At 39.5% G+C, this 21504-nt stretch overlaps 2 protein-coding genes across 9 annotated transcripts in view; both read left to right on the top strand.

The window, feature by feature from the left end:
- Window positions 1-12550, top strand: part of pde10a (phosphodiesterase 10A) — a 59095-nt gene extending 46545 nt beyond the window's left edge. For 3 of the 7 annotated variants that reach the window (XM_035992175.1, XM_031302440.2, XM_035992177.1), the window contains 14 exons: window positions 225-283; window positions 586-637; window positions 1259-1401; window positions 1975-2067; window positions 2366-2552; window positions 3509-3651; window positions 3914-3997; window positions 4086-4236; window positions 4364-4519; window positions 6953-7146; window positions 7265-7376; window positions 7596-7676; window positions 8237-8325; window positions 9935-12550. In XM_035992175.1, coding sequence (XP_035848068.1) covers window positions 225-283; window positions 586-637; window positions 1259-1401; window positions 1975-2067; window positions 2366-2552; window positions 3509-3651; window positions 3914-3997; window positions 4086-4236; window positions 4364-4519; window positions 6953-7146; window positions 7265-7376; window positions 7596-7676; window positions 8237-8325; window positions 9935-10034 — 1644 coding nt within the window. In that variant the 3' untranslated portion in view covers window positions 10035-12550. The remainder of the gene's footprint in view (window positions 1-224; window positions 284-585; window positions 638-1258; window positions 1402-1974; window positions 2068-2365; window positions 2553-3508; window positions 3652-3913; window positions 3998-4085; window positions 4237-4363; window positions 4520-6952; window positions 7147-7264; window positions 7377-7595; window positions 7677-8236; window positions 8326-9934) is intronic. The other 4 variants (XM_035992178.1, XM_031302444.2, XM_035992176.1 and 1 more) reach the window with 3 other exon arrangements.
- Window positions 12551-15252: 2702 nt separating this feature from the next.
- LOC118493263 (uncharacterized protein C6orf118-like) lies at window positions 15253-20110 on the top strand. Of its 2 annotated transcripts, XM_035992690.1 has the most exons (11): window positions 15253-15343; window positions 15816-16229; window positions 16329-16472; window positions 16725-16847; window positions 17655-17714; window positions 18324-18448; window positions 18539-18600; window positions 18898-19067; window positions 19289-19342; window positions 19461-19522; window positions 19614-20110. In XM_035992690.1, exons 2-11 carry the CDS (start codon window positions 15849-15851, stop codon window positions 19660-19662), a joined length of 1230 nt encoding a protein of 409 aa, XP_035848583.1. In that variant the 5' UTR covers window positions 15253-15343; window positions 15816-15848; the 3' UTR covers window positions 19663-20110. The 2 variants fall into 2 exon arrangements, with proteins under 2 accessions (XP_035848583.1, XP_035848582.1); XM_035992689.1 differs by having other exon boundaries at window positions 15816-16472; window positions 19614-20106.
- The last annotated feature ends 1394 nt before the right edge of the window (window positions 20111-21504 follow it).

Here is a 21504-nt window from a genome sequence, read left to right as displayed (position 1 = left end):
GGACCTCTGAGCCTCAGCCACAGCACTGCGGCACACTGTGCTCCTGGGTTAGCTACTTGCGGCAAAACACTGTTGTTACTGAAACTCATGAAGTTGGCCCACAGCCAAGTGTGTAGACAGCAAGTTGGCTTGTTTACAGTACACGCACGATGTTGTATGTGTTCTGTGAGAAATGTGTGATACGTCTGGTTGCCGGGTCATGGCCCATCTTTCTTTCTTTCTAGGTGTGCAGAGGCCTCGCCAAACAGACTGAGCTCAATGACTTTCTACTAGATGTGTCAAAGTAAGAGCTGTTGTTGGGACAGTTTACCTGACACTAAACGAATGCTAATGAAAACATGTTAAAAGTGTATTTACACCATGTTCTTATTTTAGTCTATGTATAACAAAATTAAGATTTGGGCTCTAAAGTGAGTTAGTATTTTTTTCTCATGTCAGGTCAAACATAAATTACACGTTTTTGCTCACACAATAGAAAAAAATGACTGCATTTTAGGCAAGTTAGCTTTCATGTCTTGAATGTGAACATCATCAGAGCTTCCCATTTGTCAACATCTCAATGCGCCATTTCTTCTTTTCGCACAGAACATACTTTGATAACATTGTGGCAATAGATTCTCTACTTGAACATATTATGGTGAGTGTGATTTCTGCAAGTATGTGTTCATTCACATTGTCTTCAAGGCTACACATCCTGGGAGTGTGTTAGGTTATGTTTGTTAAAAAGAGTAATAATGCTGCTGTGATACAGATACACACAGGCTATCATAATACCTGAGGGACACTGCTAATGTTTCTGACAATACGTTTGTTGGCATTAATAATACAAGATAATAATTTGTTATAATAGATACATAGACATACTAAATACATGTTTAGAATTGGGCTTAACCTAAACTAGGGACGTTTTTCCAGCTTGCCATATTTTAAAACAAATATGATCTAGGTGAACATGATTTCCCTGTTTTTCTACTAAAATCTGCCTCTTTGTTTGTATGTATGTTGTTGCCTTGTGACTTGTGTTGTCATCTCAGGTCATTCAAGTCATCAAACATCAAACACTCAAATGAACTGGAATGACTTGTAGTTATACTGTGTGTTTTTTAATTCTCTACATTTAACTGTCCCATCCAAAAAAACAATTAATACTGATTAAATTCAGTTGGAGGTGCTAGATGTTATTTTCCATGTTTTTTTTCCAGTTCTTTTAAACCCTCAGTGTTGCTAATAAGATTCTGTCCCTGGTGTTGTTTTGCAGATATATGCAAAAAACCTGGTGAATGCGGACAGGTGCGCACTCTTCCAGGTAGATCACAACAACAAAGAACTGTACTCTGACCTGTTCGATATTGGGGAAGAGAAAGAAGGCAAACCTGTCTTTAGGAAAACCAAAGAAATTAGGTGTGTAAGATTTACCCTTTTCTCTAACAGTGTGCTAAACTGTGTACTCATTTGATTTTGATAGCGTCTGTTCTTTTTGATATACATAAGTCTCAGTTTTCCATTTATTCAAAACAATAAAAAATACTAGTTTATTTTGAAGGAGTAGAGCAGTTGGAACTCATTTTCAAATGTTTTTTTGTCTCCACACTTTCAAAAGTGTGTGTCCTGCCCCTAGAAGACATTGCTTACCATAGTGTACAGTGAATAAGGTCCTCTTGTAACACAGACAGCTCAGAAAAAAATGCTTCCACTAATAGAAAGTCAATAGAAAAGCAGCAAAACATCAAATGACCTGCTTATTTTGTACTATTCCAAAGGAACATCATCATTTTTACCCTCTAAATGAAAATAATAAATCTACACACTATCTGTGCTGTAAATAGCATTTTTAAAGGTTTTTGCATGGATTTTTATATGATTGATTTTTTATTATTGATTTTCACCCACCCACCCGCCACCGACAGACTGAGAAGACTTGAAGTGCAGTCCACAGAGCTAACTCTTGTCCTCTTCTCTCCTTTTTCCCTGTAGGTTTTCTATAGAGAAGGGAATAGCTGGTCAAGTGGCTCAGACAGGGGAAGTCTTAAATATCCCAGATGCCTATGCAGACCCCCGGTTCAACCGGTAAACTCCAACTCCAACTCTGCAACAAGCCGTTTTTATTTATCTTTTTAATTTATCAATTTATATGATCATCCACAATCTAACTAACTGTCTTGAAGTTGTGCTATGATTTGTCCTGGACAATTCTTCTTCGGTTGACTTATTCTTCTATATTTGGGATAAAAAACACTGTAGTCATACTCCTACTCATTATAGAGGCCTTCGGTGTACACCTTGAGTTAAACAATGTATGGTTCACATTCTAATCTCGCTTATGTGATGAATGTAATATCATATTTTTGTATGTCTTCCTTAACAGAGAGGTGGACCTCAAAACTGGCTACACCACGCGGAACATCCTGTGCATGCCCATCGTGAGCAGGGGGACCGTTATAGGTGTGGTACAGATGGTGAACAAGCTAAGCGGAAGTGCCTTCACTAAAACAGATGAGAACAACTTTAAGATGTTTGCTGTCTTTTGTGCTCTGGCCTTACACTGTGCAAATGTGAGTAAACTGAATTAATCCTAAAATATTTAATTGACTAACTGATTTTCTCCAAAAGCAAAAACATGATCCATTCCCTTAATATCTGTCTGCACACACCTGCTCTTTATCTTTTGCAGTGTATGTAGATTATATAATGCTTCATGGCCATGAATACTTAATTCTTATTTTCAGAGAACTGCACCTTTGACGTATCGCCCTAAATTCATACTGTAGCTGGAAGGCTTGTTTCAGCTGTTACTAGGCTGCGGGTTTCCCTCTTTGTCAGAGAAGTAATTTTATTTTTCTCCAAGGTTGACAGAGACCGTGCCAGCTTCTATTTAAAATGTGCATTGCCCCAAAATATGAATAAAACCTTATTTTTTGACGGTGATGATTATTCCTTAAATGAAACACCAGCCGTTTCATGAATAAACTCTGGAAACCTGCGTTGTGTGGTCTGTCTGTCAAAGCCTCTCCTCTCTGTGGGGGCCTGACTCACCATCATCTCGTGCGACAAACTTACGCAGGCGCAGCGTCACAAAGTTGGTTTTAAAATTGATGAGGTGTGTTAATATTTTAAGACAAGCAGTCTGCATCCGTCCACTGACAGGATTTATGTTTAGCTGTAATTTATGCCTCGTGTCTCTAGGAACCTTGCTCGGGCCGGCTCCTGATTTATGCTGATTTATGGTGGAAGGTGTGAGACTTGGCACCTGTACCTGCCTGTCTGTCTGGGAACGGGGACAGGGATACAAACCAGATGTGGAGACACTTTTTGGAGACAGATAAAAATATGATACAGGACTGTTGCGGACATCCTAACTTTGTCTGACCCTTTTGGAAATTCCAACAGTGATACTTAAAGAATTCAACAAAGATATAAGATATTTTTCCAGGTATTTTATAGCGCTGGAGTGTTCAGTTTCCTCTCTCGACATTTTAAAGACTAATTCCTGTTCTATGTGTCTCTGCAGATGTACCACAGGATCCGGCACTCTGAATGCATTTACAGAGTGACGATGGAAAAGCTGTCTTATCACAGCATCTGCACATCTGAAGAATGGAAGACCCTCACCCAGCTCAACCTCCCTACACCCATTTATAAAGAGATCGAAATGTGAGTGCCCTTTCAGGTTCAGGTTGTGGTTATTATCTCTGCTCTGCTCTGCTGTGAGTGTGGTTGGTCTATAGCCATGTGTCTGTGAAAGTGACAATGACAGAGTCCAGAAGCTCTGGGGGGGGGGGCAGTGCAGGAAGTGGTGGGTCTTCTGGAGGACAGCCTGTCAGTTTAACACACCCGGACTTCAGAAGTCCCCTTATCTGTCTCTCTGTACATGCTAATTTAAGACTCTTCTCCCATCTCTTTCTTCCTCCTCTAGGTTTCACTTTGACATCAGCCCCTTTGAGGAGATCTGGCCTGCTGTCTTTATCTACATGGTTCATAACTCCTGTGGAAAGACCAGGTGAGGTGTAACTAGGCCATGACAGTGTCAGCGTCAGCTCTTCATCAAAGCTCAGGTTGATTAATTGTTGTATTGTTGTTGTGTGTAGCTTTGAGCTGGAGAAGCTGTGTCGGTTCACCATGTCTGTACGGAAGAACTACCGGCGTGTGCCCTACCACAACTGGAAGCATGCAGTGACGGTGGCCCACTGTATGTACGTCATCCTACAGAAAACCTCTGGGATGTTCACAGAGCTAGAGGTTTGCTTCTTATTGAGTCTGGGTTTTACTGTTTCAAGACAAAAAAATAAATAAAAACAAGATCAGCAGCATCAGGGGCTCCTGATTTTAAGTTTTGTGTTTCCCGTCTTTACACTCTGGTCTACAGAAGAAAGGTCTGTTGATCGCCTGCCTGTGCCATGATCTGGACCATCGGGGGTACAGCAACTCATACTTGCAGAAGTTTGACCATCCGCTGGCTGCTCTGTACTCCACCTCCACCATGGAGCAACACCACTTCTCTCAGACCGTCTCCATCCTACAGGTAGAGCTCCACTATGCAGAACTTAATGTACAATGTATGTCATACATGTGAACGCGATATGTCTGTAACGCCTTGAGGGAATTTCTTTAAATTTGGCACAAACATCCACTTGGACTTAAAGATGAACTCATTAGAATTTGGGGGTCAAAGGTCAAGTTGACTGTGACCTCAATTAACACATTCATGGCCATAAATCAATAATTAATATGCTAATTATGACAACATTTCACACAAAATGATGAAGTAGTGACATTTTATATCCCAAAGGTCAACTTCAAAGGTCAAAGGTCAACCTAAAAAAAATATCCTCTGCTCCGCGAAGCGGTTTTCTATTATCGATCATTTCACTGTGTGGGGAATTGGCAAATTGGCGCCCCCTGCAGCTGCAGGCGCCCTGCTTGCTGAGAGAGGAGCATCTTGCTGCAGCTCGCGGATGTCAAGCCCCGCCTTCCCGCGGGCAGCATGCGAGACGTAGCCTACTTGTGCACAGAAGCCGTGTGGGAAAGGAAAAGGGGAGAGGGGCGCAGGGGACAGTTCACCTCTGGGTCTCGCAAATGGAACGGTCAGGACAAGGGGGGGGAACGGGGGACCACAAGCCTCCTTGAACTCATCACTTTTATGCATGATAAGGATCTATCGAAGATCTACCCCAACTTTTGGACTGCTCTGAGGATTGCACTTACTCTGCCATTCACTGTGGCTCAAGCAGAGAGGAGCTTTTCAAAACTAAAGTTGATCAAGTCATACCTGAGGTCAACCATGTCCCAGGAACGGATCACTGGCCTTGCCGTCATCAATATCAATCACTCAATAGGGGAGCAGATTTCATACGATAACATCATTGATAATTTTGCATCAAGGAAGGCCAGAAAGGTCAGGTTTTAGTTTTAGTTTGTGTGTGTGTGATAATGACATTCTCTTTAGTGTGTTTTCACATTTGTGTGATGAAGGATTTGTGCTATTTAGAATAGGCCTATTTATTCAATATTTTATTTGTATATTATTCTTAATATTTCATATTATTGTTGCTCTCTGCTCTTGTTACATTTTTTATATATCTGATTGTATATATTCTTTGCACGTTTTTATATATATATATTATAACAACATAAGTGAAAGAAAAAATTAGATTTCTCAATTGCACAAATCCTTCATTAGAACATTTGAAAAACACACTTAAGAAAATCCAGTTATTTAACTATTGCAATTACAACAGGAAACACACTTTTTAAGGTGCACAATCTCTAACTCCAACATTGCCAAAAAACAACACAAACACAATTCTGCACAAAATATGACAGTATAAGTTATCTGAACTTAAATAAATGTACACTATATATAGTATATACAAAATTCTGCTCAAACATGTTTGTTCAGAATTTTGTTATTTGTTTGCTCCAAGGGGGTCTCGCCCTGGGTGTAATTCAATGTAGAACCGCCACTGGTCATGGCTACAACTTTGTGTTCTATCAGAATCAGCTTTATTGGCCAAGCATGTGAACACATAAAAGAAATTTCATTTTTTAATTTTTTTTCTCTCAATGAACTTACACACTAATATGACATACAGCAGAACAAGAACAACAAGGCTTAACAAAGTCAAATCAATTTTATTTATATATCCTTATATCACAAATCAAAACTTTGCCTCAAGAGGCTTCACAATCTGTTCATCCAACAACATCCTCTATCCTTAGACCCTCGTCTCAGATGAAGAACAACTCCCATTAATGAGCAAAATTGGACCCCAAGGTGCTTGCATGAGTCCACTGTCTTAACTTTCTCTCCCTTGATGGCAACCAGGACAGGGAGACTCCTGTTCCTCTGGTAGTCCACCACAAGCTCATCACTTTTGCTGATATTGAGCTTCAGGTGATTGTTGTTGCAGCATGTGAGGAAGCGCTCTATCAGTCCTCTGTACTCCTCTGTAAAAATAGTCTCTGAGTAAAGACGGCAAGTTTCTCACTGGAAATTATTCTCTGGAATACATGTCAATATAGTGATAACTTCCATTTCGCCAAAAAAATACACTTTTATGGAATTCCTTCAATGTCTTCACTACATATATTACATGCTTCCAGACAGACATGGATGTAAACTGCAACTTGACTGGTTGGCAGTTGCTTCACATTTATAAGTACATTTTTACTTTCTTCTAATACTTTAATTACCACATAATTTCTAGAAATCTAGTGCTTACACACACACATACTCACACACACACACACACACACACTGTCAATTACAGATCTATTTATAGGATCATATGACTTCTTCTGTAACTTCTGAGTGCCCTCTTCTGTAATGTCCAGGATCTGCGTGAACCTGCGATGGCCTGAGATGAACTTTTTTACAACCTGTTGTAATCTAGCTGAGCCGAACGCCTCATAAGTGGAGCTTTTGCTTTTTTATTGATCTCTTTGTTTCTCATAGCTGGAAGGGCACAATATTTTCTCCAACCTGAATTCCAGCGAGTACGAGCAGGTGTTGGAGATCATCCGGAAGGCCATCATCGCCACAGACCTCGCCCTGTACTTCAACAACCACCAGCAGCTGACGGAGCTGCTGACCTCGAGTGTGCTGGACTTGAACAACCACTCACACAGGTCAGGTCACGACACGCACCGGTGCACAGGTCAGGTCAGGTTCACACCAGGTCTTGTTGCATCACACGCAGACCTGGTGCACATACACGACACATTGAGGTTCTCCTCATGGCGATAACAAGGCTTTGCTCCCCTCCAGGGACCGTGTGATTGGTCTGATGATGACAGCATGTGACCTGTGTTCTGTTACCAAGCAATGGCAAATCACACGACTCACAGCCAACGACATCTATGCTGAGTTCTGGGCTGAGGTACAGTGGGATACTGCTGGAATTTAAACAGTTTTATTTTTAGTTTCATGTAGAGCCGCCAGTATGACAGTAAGACCTCTGTTTTTAATTGGTAATGCTGCTACACCTAGCTGTCATACAATTTGTAAAGTGCAAAATAGTGTCGTCTAGTGGTCAAAAGGTTTGCCACAGTGTGCAAAAATAAAAGGAAATGTCTCTCTTTATTTTGTTCCTCCACAGGGAGATGAGATGAAGAAGATTGGGTTGCAGCCGATCCCTATGTTGGACAGAGACAAGAAGGACGAGGTTCCCCAGGGCCAAGTAAGACCAGCACTTTTACTCATGTGTCTCTAACTGGGCTCACTCTCTAACTTACACACACACACACACACACACACACACACACACACACCAAAAAATTAGAAATGTCTCTCAAGTAGGATTACTAGGAGTTGACTTAAAGTCTAAATAATTACTTAAAATAACCAGGATCACTTTATATCCTGATAACAATGTAACAAGTTTTAGCAAAGTTTTACCATTCCTTCAGAAATAACATGCAATGTAAGAAGCCTCTACAGAATGCTATGGGTATATGTAGTGTAATAAACTTTGCATATTAATAAATAATAAGGGTTACACTATGTTTGGCCCCATATACAGCACATTCGAACAAAGACTGTGCCTGCCAGGAAATCAGATCAGTTAATTACTACAGTAAATTATCAAAACATCCCAGACAACAGAAAAAATGAAAATCATGTGCTGCATTTCTGAGTATTCCTTAATGTCATGACAGTCATTTATTTTACGTTTGTGAACATGTTAATGTAAACTTGCTTCTAATGCCTTAAGCATTTTTGTTTTGTTTGTTTTTTAAGGTGGGATTCTACAATGCTGTTGCAGTTCCATGTTACACGACACTAGCGGAGCTTTTCCCTCCATCCAGTCCTCTTCTAAGAGCCTGCAAGTAAGTCTTCGAAGCTGCAGTTTTAAAGTAGAAAGGAAAGTCTCATCCTTGGCTGTGTGCTTTGACACAAAGTCAAGCAGGATTTTGAGGTGATGGGGAATGTATCTAGCATATGTGTTTAGCAATAAAAGATTAAATAACTGTATGTAGGTGTTTTCATTTACACTTTTTGTTGGTCGTGCATTTTGTCGTGCTGATTTCACATCTGATTATGGCCAATAAATGCACTGACTACTTCTTGAAGTGCAACAAGTAACGTGTGATGACCAGCAGCAGTTGGCAAGACAAATAAAATTTGAGGTGATAAGGAGTACTCGTGTGTATAGACGTGCATTCCACTTTCAACTGAAAATGCAAAAACAAAACACGTGCTACTGCAATGCTGTTGGATTAAACAAACCTGTGCTAGAACTTTATGAAAAGCATATTCAGTAAGACACATTTCAATATAGAAGACAGTATACTAACAGGAAATGGTTGCTCTTGGTGCACCAGTGTGTCTGCATGTAACCTGCTGGTCTTTAAAAAGTTGTGACCTTGATCTGCGGGGAATGCAAACAAAGTGAGCAGTGTAATATATAAGCCTGGGGTGTACGTCAGCACCTGAGCCCTGGGTGGGCAACGAGCCTAGACCCTGTGGAGCCCGGCTGCTTGTTGTGGGATCTGCCACAGACGTGTAAACTGCATCAGCTAGGCTAAGTGAAGGGAAGGGCACCACTTTCTGCACTCGTGTGTCAGGCTTATAGATTATAGTGGGGTGGGGGGGTGACAACACGACCTGATGGGACAGCTAATGATACAGATGACTAATGAGTTACACTGTTACTGTGGAGACACATGTTTGACCATTGGTCATTTTAGCATCATTCTTGATATTTCTCTTTTGAATAAATTGCTGGTACAATTTCATTATACCATATTTAGTTGTTTAATACCGTTGGGTTTGGTTTATTGCAGATTTAGTTTTGTTGTTGCAGTGTGTGAACATATGGATATTAATATGGATATCTTCAGAACCATAATTTGCTATTCTGATTATGTTCTGATATGTCTTAATATCATTACTACAGTTATAAAATAGAGGCATAATTGTATCTATCTTGTTTCAATAGTTCTGTCTCTAACAATATTATGTCCAATTTTTCACATCAGATGCACACCCTTGTGGCAACAAAGTGTTATACTGCTGCTATAGTGTGCTAACTAGCTTGCCCCATCAGTTGCTACAGTAGTATATTTCATTTTCTCTCAAACAAGACAACTTTCAAATACCAGCTGTTTATCAATAACAAATATACATCTGAAAATAACTTGATCAAAAGCCATTTTTACCCTAATATAATTATCATTTAAAGTAAAATAACACTAGACAATTTCATTCAGTGTGTTTTGTTTGAAATAACTGTCATACATTATAATTTTGTCCTGTTGTTGATGAAGTTTTCAATGTCTTTGATTCATGCTGACATGATTTTATCCTCTGATTTCAGATGCTAAGCCATGTCTTTGTGCAGTAAGAAATGAAATGTCTGCATTAGTGGCACAGATCTGATTGTAAACCCATGACATGCAGAGTCTGAATCTGATAGAGGATATTTTGTGTGTGCAGGGAAAACCTGTGCCAGTGGGAGAAGATATCGCGGGGAGAAGTGCAGGACGTAGTGCCCAACCGGCCTTGTGATTCAGGTCCTGTCAAGGTGGACAACTGACTACCAAAGGGGTTGCTGGCCCACCAAAGGAATACAACTAGAATCCTGCCACGGACCTGGAACTTTGTCAAGGGGAAGAAGAACCCACATCCTGTGTTAGCAGGAGACGGATCAGCTAAAGGCGACTTGATTTTGAAAACACACAGTTACCTCATTGGGTGACAGAGGTGTAAACACTGACGGTTTCACCCAGAGACTGACAGACAGCTGATGGGGAGGGACTTCAACCCGTCACTCTACATCCACTCAGCTTGGGAACTCATTTGGTAGAATGGACTTGTGGCGTTTTTGTTGTTTTCTTTTGGCTGTTATGTTATTTTTTCTTTTTTTATATGAGCTGATTCTTTTACGGTCTTGTATTTGCAGAGGCCTTACTCTGAACCTTTCACAGACAGACATACGTGAAATCTTGTTGTTGGTTCAGGCTTTTTTTCTTCTTCTTTTTTTTTAAATGGTACTGTTTGCCTTCTGTGGTAGGTTTATCGTACGCGCACTACTCAGCAAGGTATTTCCAGAGACAGAAGGAATGTGTAGAGCAGATGTATGGTTTAATGCCACCTTATTGAGAAGGTGGACGTCGGAATGTTATTTTTTCAGCAAAAATCCTTTGCAGTACTTGAATAAAGACATACAGCCTATTCTATGTGGAGAAATCGCCCCGTCAGCATATTCTACAAAACGTGGATGAACTGTGACGAGAGGAGTTTTAGCTAATGTCTACACTTGTGAACGCAGTCACAAGTGAGTCACAATGTTTCTCCCTGAAGTGGACCCTACAGCACTGCCCCTCCTGGTATTTTGGAACCTGCTGCATAGTACATCTACTTTTTTTTTTTTGGATTATCAGGATCTGACCCCAGGCCAGCACTAATAATAATGTGTGTAGGACAGAGTTCACAAGATAAAGACGATGCACAAATAGCATCAGTTTTAGTAAGCCTGCGTTCTATTGAATTTTCACTGTCATAACATTATTCACGCCACTATCACATCATGAATTATTTTACACAAAAATCTGATTTCTCCTCATTAATCAGTAATCATTTCTAGAACCATTAATAAAACAGTAAAGAGGAAAGTAAAAAAAAAAAGAGGATACTGCTCAAGTTGGTTAAGTGTCCCAGCGGATTTTAAAGATTTCTTTGTTTGAAGTAACACAACAAACTTTTTACATGTTGACTAGTTTATTACTCTAGCACCCTGATTTATAACACCTGGTTAAGACGTGCTGAATTATTGAGGTATAAATTAAATCAATAGTGAAGGGCGGGATTAGTCGTCAACTATACAGTCTGTTTTTGACGTAGACGGGTGTCCTTGCAGGTTCAAAGCCGTAGCGTGAAACGTTCATGACACTGAACACGTTTTGCTGTTGATGCAGGTACAGCAGCTCAAAAGGAGTCTCAACAAATCGTCAGCTTCATATTTTCCCACAATGTCAAACCTGTTAAGAGCATCATATGTCTATCTCTGGGATTCAAGAATGCTTGCTTGACTTTCTGCAGGTGTGTGACAGAAGTTCCCCTCATATCCATGGCCTGTCGAAGGAAACAAATCCTCCTCCTTTACGCTTACTCTCCAACGTCATGCAATGGGGCACATTTGGACTCTTTCAAAATGAGTTTCCAAGATCTTCCAAAAGACAATTTTTGTTGTCTGAAACTGTCATTCCAGTGGACATTGTCCCTCCAAGACTGAAATTACCGCTCAAATAATTTGTTTTACAACTGGTACTGTGGCCCCCGCATGGTGTGAATGTACATTTTGATGAATGTTTTGTTGGTTGCAGATCCTCGGTGGTGGCATGTGGGTCAGTGCGCCATCAGTTTCCATGATGTGCTCTGTCTTTACTTTTCAGAATTGCTTCCAGTAAGCTTCAACCAAGAGGAGCAAAAATTAGCATGCACCTGAACGGAGGTTTTTATATAATTTTGCATATACGGTAATGGGTGTATACTGAGTGCAATCTAAGAATTTTGCATACAGACTGAGATGTATGCTCTGATGGCGCTAAACTGAATGGCGGTTGTGCACTTTCAGACTGTGTGTGTGTGTGTGTGTGTATGTATGAGTGTGTCTGTGTGAGTGTAAGAGAGAGAGAAAGCTTTTGACTGTCTCTTTACCCACTCCAACCCCACCTGAGAACATGGTTAAGTCCATAACACTGCACTGTCCCTTCTACTTTTCAGCACCAGTTATACACCATTGTCTGCACTATGTTTAGCTTATGATCTTTATCATTATTATTATTATTATTATTATTATTATTGATGATTCTTATTATTATTGCTATTATTACTATTGTTATTTTCTTAATTAGAGTTAAATTTAAATTAACTTATATTTTTTATACAAAGAAAAATAATGTTGGCCTTTTTGTTTTGTACAAAGTAAACATTCAAATAAACAAAACGGTCTAGACATGTTACTGTTACCCAGAATAATTGCGGAATGTCTCAACTGTAAATGTAAGAGCAGTAGCCCAAATGACTTTTATTAAATACCTGAAAAATGCATCAATGTGCCAGATCATTTTTTATTTCCTGTTTGCATTTATTGACTGTTAATGCCTACTATTTTATTGATACTGTAGAGCTGCAGAGACAGTGTTGGAGCAACAATGCATAACTCCTGATTGGTCAGTAGCATGTTATTGCACTTAATCAAGTCCATTTGTTTAATTATCACAGAGATGAAGGTCAATTCTTTACACACTTTTGTGAAAGTCAAAATATAAATAAGAATTGGGATCTTCAAAAATGACTGGCAAGGGTGAAAAAATCTTGTTGGACGAACTGAGATGAGTGCAGCCTGCTGTACATACTGTAACGTCTGCTGTATGTTGTGCATGCAGAATAGTTGAGGAAAATCAGCACCACCCCATTTTAAAACTATACAATCATTTCAAATCATCTAAGAAATTTGTAACATGACTTTTTAACCTGTGTAATACAGTCGTACATTTTAACCTTAAATCAGAGTTTCTGGTAGGTTAACCCTTTATATTTATCTATTCGTTACTGCAGGAAATACAGTAATACTGCTGTCATCCCAAACTATAATAAATACAGTGAAAAGATTTTCTTAGAAATCTCGCTGTGGAGTTTGCATGTTCTCCCCGTGTTTGCGTGGGTTTCCTCCGGGTGCTCCGGTTTCTTCCCACCGTAAAGACATGCGTGCTAGGTAATTAGCCGACATTTACAGAAATGTTGATTAATGTGCATCCTAATCAAATAAATTTGGGTCACCTGTTGGGTGAGGGGTCCATGGAAGGTGTGTTCATAGGCCTATATGGTAGATGTCATTGTCTTTGAATATACAGTAGGATATCATGGATGAATATGTTTGCAACACATTGTCAGTGCCAGTTGTTGTCAGTTGATCTTCCTCAGTTATCTCTCAGACCAACAATGGAGGTTTCATTTCCACAAGATGGCTGCCTACCACTACAGATCCACCAGCTGCCAAACGCGGTTGGTGACCGATGACTCATCACAACAAGTTCCTTTTGTCCATTGCAGTGCTCAATATTTAGATTTTTTCGTACCCCCATTATCCATTTTATACTATATGGTGCTATTAAATACAAATTCCCAAATAGCAGCTCTTCAAAAAACCTGCTTGATGGGAGTAAACTATTTTTACCTGATGGCATTTGAGCCACAGAGGTTTTTGTATTTACATTCTATTACTTACGGAAATTCCTAAATTACCAATGGACATTAAATACTAAAATGCAATCTGTTTTGGCTTAGTAAGCAATAACATCATAACCACTGGTCCTCTATTCTACAAAGTAATTTGTTGTGTAATATACATTTGGAAATGAACCTTGGTATTTCATATTTTTAGTAAATTCTCTTTCATCATCAAATGCATCCTTAACTTCAGGCAAGTAAACGTCCGGGAGCCTCTTTATCCTCTACTACTGCATTATTTTGTTTAACATCATTACATCAAAAGTTAATGGAGCACACAAGATTGCAAATAATGCAAACTCCATTATATAGCCCTATTTGTTTCAATGAAGCATAACATGTTACACTGTCTCTTCCCTTATGCTCAGCTTTGCCATCTGGGTGCTTTCCTATTCTGGCCATTCCAGCCCCGAGGCCCCGGCTCTCCTCCTCCCTCTCTTTTGCTCTGTAGGCTACACTCACTACTGTGTACTTTACTTGCACACAATAACCCAATTATTGTAAATAACCCGATTACGATAATAGTTTGATTAAAGCATTTACAGGAGTTTTGTTGTAACCGGATTTCCCCAATAACTATAGTTTACACAATCTGTAATTGTGTTACTGTGTGCAAGGATTTGTGGCAGTCCACAGGAAACATTTGAATACTGTGGTAGATACTACAATACAAATAAGAAAACCTGAGGAAATATGGGGAATTTGTTGGAGAATTTCTAGTTCTGTTATTTGCAGTGTTATAAACCACAAGTCATTTAGTATTGTTTCGAGCTCTTGACTGAATTTAACAACTCGTACCAGCTTTAGTCCAATGACAAAAATCTAGTGTGTTTGTGTTCATTGTCAAACATGAAAATTCCGATTTTATTTTTGGTCAGTACACATCCTTTTGAGCCTTCCCCGAGTACCATGCATGCACACACACACATCTTTCTGATGTGATGCATAATCCTTAACTTCAAGGTAATGGACAGGACAGCAAAATAAAGCAGAATATGGTTATGGAAAGGATGGGCTCCCATGAGTTGGGATTTGGAATTCAGTTAAACTCTTGCTTGCCTTTGCTCATGGTGGTCAAATATTCCAATCCGCTCCTGCTTTGCAATGTGGTCAGCTGCCTGAACTCCACACATATCTCTGCCCTGATGTGTAATACAAACTTATTTCTTTTTCATGTTGGTTTTATTTGTTTTATGTTTATTGACAGTTTTCAAGAAAAAAAAACTAGCAGTTGGTGATAGCCTAGGCCTACTTGAAAACTAACTTCATCTTATCTGATTGGTTGAATTCTTTCATGTTTGTAATCAATTACAAGAACTGAAATCTTTTTTTTTTAAATATCCTAACCACTCGAGGCCAATGCCTAACCAATCGAGCTGCTTCGTAGGGCGGGACTTGCCTAGAAGTTACGTGGGATCCATAATAACCTAACGCGTAAATGGGACCTAGAACCTTAAAGCTCATGGGTACGATTATTATCGAGACATTGAATGCAACGCTGGCGTTACGCGCTTCGGTCTCCTTGGCAACCGAGTAAAGAACAGACCGTTGGCCATGAAGAAAGTCTGTTTTTTGCATGGTTTTTTTGTCGTGACTGCACGAAATTAGCAGGTGAGGATATTATTGAGCGTTTCTGTATGTCTGCTTTGTTCACAATCTTCACCTGCTTATTAGCAATATTTTAAAGTAATGTAAAAGCACTAATGACTCTTTGCTAGGTGCCTCTGGATTGTGGAAAACCAATTTGATTATGGATTTACAAAAGTTATCGTAGCTAGTGTTAGCTAACTGTTAAATAAAAGTTTAATGTTACTTTAATTCAGTTTGTTTTCACAGATTTGTGTTTTTAGGACAGACAATTCATTTACAGACACAACATTGAGTTAGTTGTTTTTCACCTATTTCATGCCATTTACTGTAATTGTGAAGCCCCTTCGGATAAAAGCGCTAACTAACGTTATATAAGTAAATGCAGTTTATAGAAATTCATACTCATTTTGGTTTACATTTATTTAATGTGAACATATGCAGTTCTGTTGCATTATATAGGAAATGTACTGTCAGATTGTGTGTCTTTCAACAGACTTAACAATAATGTTGTTCTGTGCCTTTAGCCATGTCCAGCAGCTGTAAGCCAAAGCCCGGGTGCTTTAGGAGCGACATCCAAAGACTGCTGCTGGCTGCTGAAGCTGGTCAGAAGGCTGATATCCTGACCTACTCTTCAGGTCATCTGGGACCACGCTGCCTGAACCAGAGTCAGCCTCACAGGGACACAAAGCAGTCTTTCTGGAGGATGTCTCAGAGCCTAGAAGAAACCCCAAACCCTCTGACACCCCAGCTGACACGGACAAAGGCTTCGCTCTATGTAAAGAAGAAAGAAATGAAAGAGTGTCCCCCTGAGTTCTCCACTGGCACCGCTTTAGTAGAGTCTGAAGTCTTAAGGTCAAGACAAGATCAGGCTACTCATTGCTCATCACATGCAGACAAAAGAGAAGATGTGAGTCTGCCTAAGATAGTTTACTGTTCCTCAAACTCTCTGCCAGTCCAGCCTAGAGCCTTCTCCCAGAAAAAGTCTAACTTTTTATCTGATCCTGAGGGGAAACAGCATTTTGACCAGGAAGGCCTGAATAATGACAGCCAGCTAAAGACGAAACAACGATTTGGCAGGAAAGTCATAGCCAAGCAGGACCTCTGGGCTGGAATACATGTTGCTGAAATTCATGAGAGGAAACTACAAAAAGTGAGAATGGTCACACAAACCATGACATCACACAACTAGTTTAGTTCACATATTTCTAATGTGTCAATTTCACATGAGATGGCAATTCTGAATTGCCCGCTCAAACTCTTGCAGAAAGTGCATGAATAAAGACATGCACAGCCTCTCACGTGTGTGTGTGTGTGTGTGTGTGTGTGTGTGTGTGTGTGTGTGTGTGTGTGTGTGTGTGTGAGTGCGTGTGTGCGTGCATGCGTGTGTTCCTGTCATACCCAGGAGCTGAGTAGGTTGTCAGTGCACAGCTGGCCCAGCCGAGACTGCCTTGCGGTGTTCAGTGACGTCTTTGATGATGTATGTGAAGGCTCGCCAGTATATGGACGCATCCTGAGGGAAATTAAGGTTTTTCCATTTCCTCTGTACCCACTAGCACATTTTTAGCATGTGTCGTCAGACGTATTAGAGCCAAGAGAGAGTGAGTCCCTGGTGTAGCAAGCGGAAGTAGAGCAACCACTGAAACCTGGTCATGATGAGTCTGGGAGCAGGTCATCACCGGGCAACGGCTGCATTACTGCTCATTCATTCAAGAAATGTTTTGCAAGTTTCTTTTTTTCACACAATGGCTTTGCTCACACTGTCAGTAAAACTGCGTTGCACGTTTATAATTTTGCATTGCACATTAGTGTTTGTGAAACAAAATAAACTGATCATTGCTTGACATTCATTTGTTGTAGGCTAACGAGTAGACAGTGAGGTGGTCCAGAAGCCGAAATCAAAAAAATAAGATTATATATTATAATATATATATATATATATATATATATATATATATATATATATTATAATCTTATTCTACAGTGTAAAACTACAGGAAGACTACTTTTGATTATCCTTTATGAGGACAAGTAAACAGCTAAACTGTTACAGTAACCTGCTGATGTGTATTATTTGTTAACACACCAGTAGCTGGCTATTTCATGATCTGTAGCCGGCAGTTGTGTCCATGATAAATGTTTCCACCATCACCTGTAATGCAAAGCTGTAAAGCTTGTGTTGATTAAAACAATGTAACAAACATATGAGCAGTACATTGAAATATATTATTAATAACACAATTCCAGTGAAGTTTTGATTTCATCTACAAAGACACATAATAAAAACAATCCACAAAATACATAGAGTGAAATAATGTTTTCTTTCTTCTTCCAGACAGATTATGATTTGTATGTCAACCACTTGATGGCTTCCCAGTCATCACTACATGACACGGTAAAGCACAATGCTCATAATGTATTCAAATACAGTAAATACGTAAGACATATAAGAAGACGACCTGAGACATGGTTGAGACTTTCTGGCCTTATTTCCTGTCAAAAACATTGAGTCCCTTCTGTGGGTGTCAGCTGATTGACAGCAAGCATAACATACAGTAATGGCTTCATGTTTACTGTGATGAATTATCAAGCTCAGGCACTTTCAAAGTCGAGAAATTGCTTTTCATACTGTGTGAGAATGTGTCCATCTTCTAGAAGGAGTAACATTAGCACTAAGTTGAATACAAAGTCCTTGTAATGTAACAAAACTGCACCTATAGTTCAAAGGGTCAAAGTTAACTCTGTCATTCATTTTCATGGTAATTTGTCCATTAGGAACCGAACAGGGCTGCTGGCAATGGGGTCTTTTTATTCAGTGAAAAGATTTTTTTTGACATAGCAGAATATGTTAATGGGGTTGGAGGGTTGTACATTACAGATTTTGTAATGTCTTGGAGCCTCAAATCATTTTGCAATAGTCACAGAACAAGCATGTCTCTCAAGCATCTTTTGCGCTTATCGCAAACAATACAAGTGTTAATATGTTTTTGTTGTTCTGTTACAGTCGCTGGATACTTCACTCAAAGATCTTGGCAATGGCAAAGTAAGGCAAATGGAGTTGGAAGACGCTGAAAAAGAGGTTTGCAGGCTGGAGCAGGAGGCCAGAAGAGCTCTAGAGGAGAATAAACGGTACTGCAAGGATCTGTCTACTAAAAAAAGTATATATAATTACATACTGTGTCATTATTTTAAGCACATTTGTTCTTTTTTTAACCTCAGAGTCCAAAATGAATCGCAAAATGTTCCAGCTATCATAGGCCCAGAGGACAGTAATATGAAGAGTAAGTCTCAAGACTGCATTGGTAGATCTAATCATTAGTAAACCACTTCTAAGCACTTGCTGTATATTAGCCTGCAGGCAGCAGCACATGCTAACTTTTCAATGTCCTGTGTTCAATGTGTCTTTGATGTGGACAGACTGAACAAATAATGACTTTGTCTTGCCAACAACAGGCATAAAGAGAGTTTTGTAGTTTCAGTGAGTCAGCTGTGACTTTATAATCCCTGCAGGGGTGTGTATGTACTAGTACACATGTAGCACACAGTGCATTCATGCTAGCTCTTCTGTGTTTTGACAGATACATATCTGTCAGGGCTGCAGGACAGCTGCACCAACAATCTCCAATCCAAGAGGCTTCAGGTGTTGAACACGTGGAGGGAGATCCAACAGCTGGAGGAGGAGATTAAAGAGAAGCTGGTGTCCTCTGTCACAACCACTGCTACTGAAGGACGCATCAAAGACCTAAAGGTGCTGCTGGGACATAAACTGTCTGCTTATATTCATATATTCTGCCCTGTTTCTCACAAGTTTATGAACAGCACAGCTAGACTGTTGCATCGCATTGTGCATTAATTTTGTCTTTGTGTTTGTTCAGAAATAAAATTAAAGCAGGAAGTGCAATTGGTGATTGCTAAAAATGCATATGGCTGCAGTTTTTATTTAAAATGTATTTTTCTGTTGGCTTCCAGAAAGAGATAATGAGACTGATAGCCTCAAATGACTGTCTGAAGACCACAAACAGGGCAAGGGAGTTTGATCTTTTTCCTACCATATCATCATTTTTTAAAGCATTATAGATTTGAAATGCTGTCTTGCTCTGTGAAAGTGGGCCATGTTTTTTTACTGTACTTTTCTCTGAAGGATCTGGAAAACGACATCAACATGGTGCTGGACAGAGAGAAAGCAAGCAAGGCATTAAGACGGTACATGTTATATTGCACATACTGTACTGTGAGACTCAGGGACTGGTGACTCTTTCTAACCTGGTGCTGCTTTTCTATGTTTTTCCACCAGGATGTTATGGGACGAAATGCATTGTGATCTACAAACAGAGAGTAAATAGCTTCACCAGCAAGTAAACCAGAGGATCATTTCTTGATATGGACATTCCAAAGTGCAATAAAACGAAGTAATATGTATTAAATAGAGTCACATATTTGATGAGCAAGCAACTTAAGTATATTAGCTTATAGCCCTTGAGTTTAGTACATATAAAAAATGTTTTTGTCCAGAAATAACACTGTAGACCATAGCTTAAAACTACCACCAGTATCAGCAAGCAAGCAATGACACAGTTCTGCATTCAAAAGTACATAAATATTAGCAGTAAAATGTACATAAGATTCAAAAATACTCATTAAGCAGATTGGCCCATTTAAGAGTGTTATTCATGAATATAAATGTTTACTATTTTATTCTTACTCATGCAATGTTTTAGAAGTATTTAGATGTTATGGTGGGTTGAGGCGAAGCTAATATGAGCTACTTTACATACTGTTAGTTAAATCTATAATAAAGTACCCTATTTTAAAAGATGATCATGTGTTTTGTGTGTTGTTGGAGGAGATGAACATATTGTGAAATTGTGAAAAAAAGAAGCTCTAGAGAGAGGGACACTGTCTCCCAAAAAGCCTACTGAATGAAAGTAGAGCTTACTGAAAAAAGAAAAACAAGAAAACATAAGCAAACTGACAGTCTGGTGTGTGCTGAGTGACCTGGTTTACAGTCATATTACACACAAACAGTACATTGTATGAAATTACAAAGTAATCACCCCTTATTTCTTACTATTTCACAGTATTTTGTGTTTATGATCTGCTCAAAAGTATGCTTGTTTGCTGACTGCTTTCAAATATATAGTCGATGGCTTTAGTATTACACTCTTATAGAATTTTGATTTTGTAAGCCTTTTATTTAGCCTTGATAGCATTGGCAGAATAACACTCTCAAAGTGTTTTTGAATTTTGTAAGCCTTTTGCATTTATTAAGCCTTTATAGCTTTGGCAGAATACACTGAAAGCGTTTTGGAATTTTATATTCCTTTTGCATTTATTAAGCCTTTATAGCTTTTGCGGAATACACTCTTAAAGTGGGCTTCGAACTTGTGAAAGTGTGTGGCTATAAGCATTGTGTACCAAAACACGTATCATAGTTTTAAACATTGTATTAGAACGTAGCAAGCGAACAGGGGACGGAAAATCGTGGTTTAGAATTTAGCTGACAGGAAACTGTAGCTGCTTCAGTTCGAGCATGCAAATGAGGAAGACAGAATATGTGGACTCATGCAGGTGGAGCAACGTGTCTCGCCTCCACCTTGATCTTACCTAGTAACAGTTTTTTAAGACACTTTGGTCATGACGTTTGTAAGATGGCTCACTTGTCCCCCTATTAGGACGCTGTAGGAGGCTTGTGATAAGGGGATATAAAGAGCGATGCTCGGGGCTGGTGAGTCAGTTCGTCAGAGGCTTCGCTACTTTTGACTCTTGGGAAAAACATCAGGCCTACACTGTCTCCCTCAGATGATGAGCACTGAATAAGGTAATGACAATTTCATTTTCAATAAGTTGTGAAAGTGTAATTTACACTTTGCAACGATTTGGTAGAACGTTGACTGTGAACTAAAACTTGGTGCCTACTGAACTTGGAACCACCTGTCTCTACATTCCAACAATTGAACTGTAGTCAGGCCTGGATTAAGAATTCAGAGGCCCCTGGGCACAATGTCTTGTAGGGCCCCCCACCCCACCCACACAATCAAGCTTTTGAATTTTTGGTTACTATTTGCTGGTAACACCTCTAGCGAGCAACTAGCTGGCATATGCAAGCACATAGTGCCTCACCTTTACCAATCCAGTTCTATGAATCAAATTCATAATTCACACATAAACACATACACACACCTGTT

Source organism: Sander lucioperca, chromosome 15, assembly GCF_008315115.2.
Source record: "Sander lucioperca isolate FBNREF2018 chromosome 15, SLUC_FBN_1.2, whole genome shotgun sequence".
NCBI lineage: Eukaryota > Metazoa > Chordata > Actinopteri > Perciformes > Percidae > Sander > Sander lucioperca.
The sequence above is the reverse complement of the archived record's forward strand: the minus strand, read 5'-3'. Positions and strand labels throughout refer to the sequence as shown.

Bases quoted from the DNA above. Each gene is read 5' to 3' on its own strand.
- LOC118493263 (XM_035992689.1), top strand. From the start codon at position 15,849: ATGTCCAGCAGCTGTAAGCCAAAGCCCGGGTGCTTTAGGAGCGACATC. The intron at 19,068-19,288 runs GTGCTGCTGGGA...GTTGGCTTCCAG, and splicing joins GACGCATCAAAGACCTAAAG to AAAGAGATAATGAGACTGAT. The intron at 19,523-19,613 runs GTACATGTTATA...TTTTTCCACCAG, and splicing joins GCAAGCAAGGCATTAAGACG to GATGTTATGGGACGAAATGC.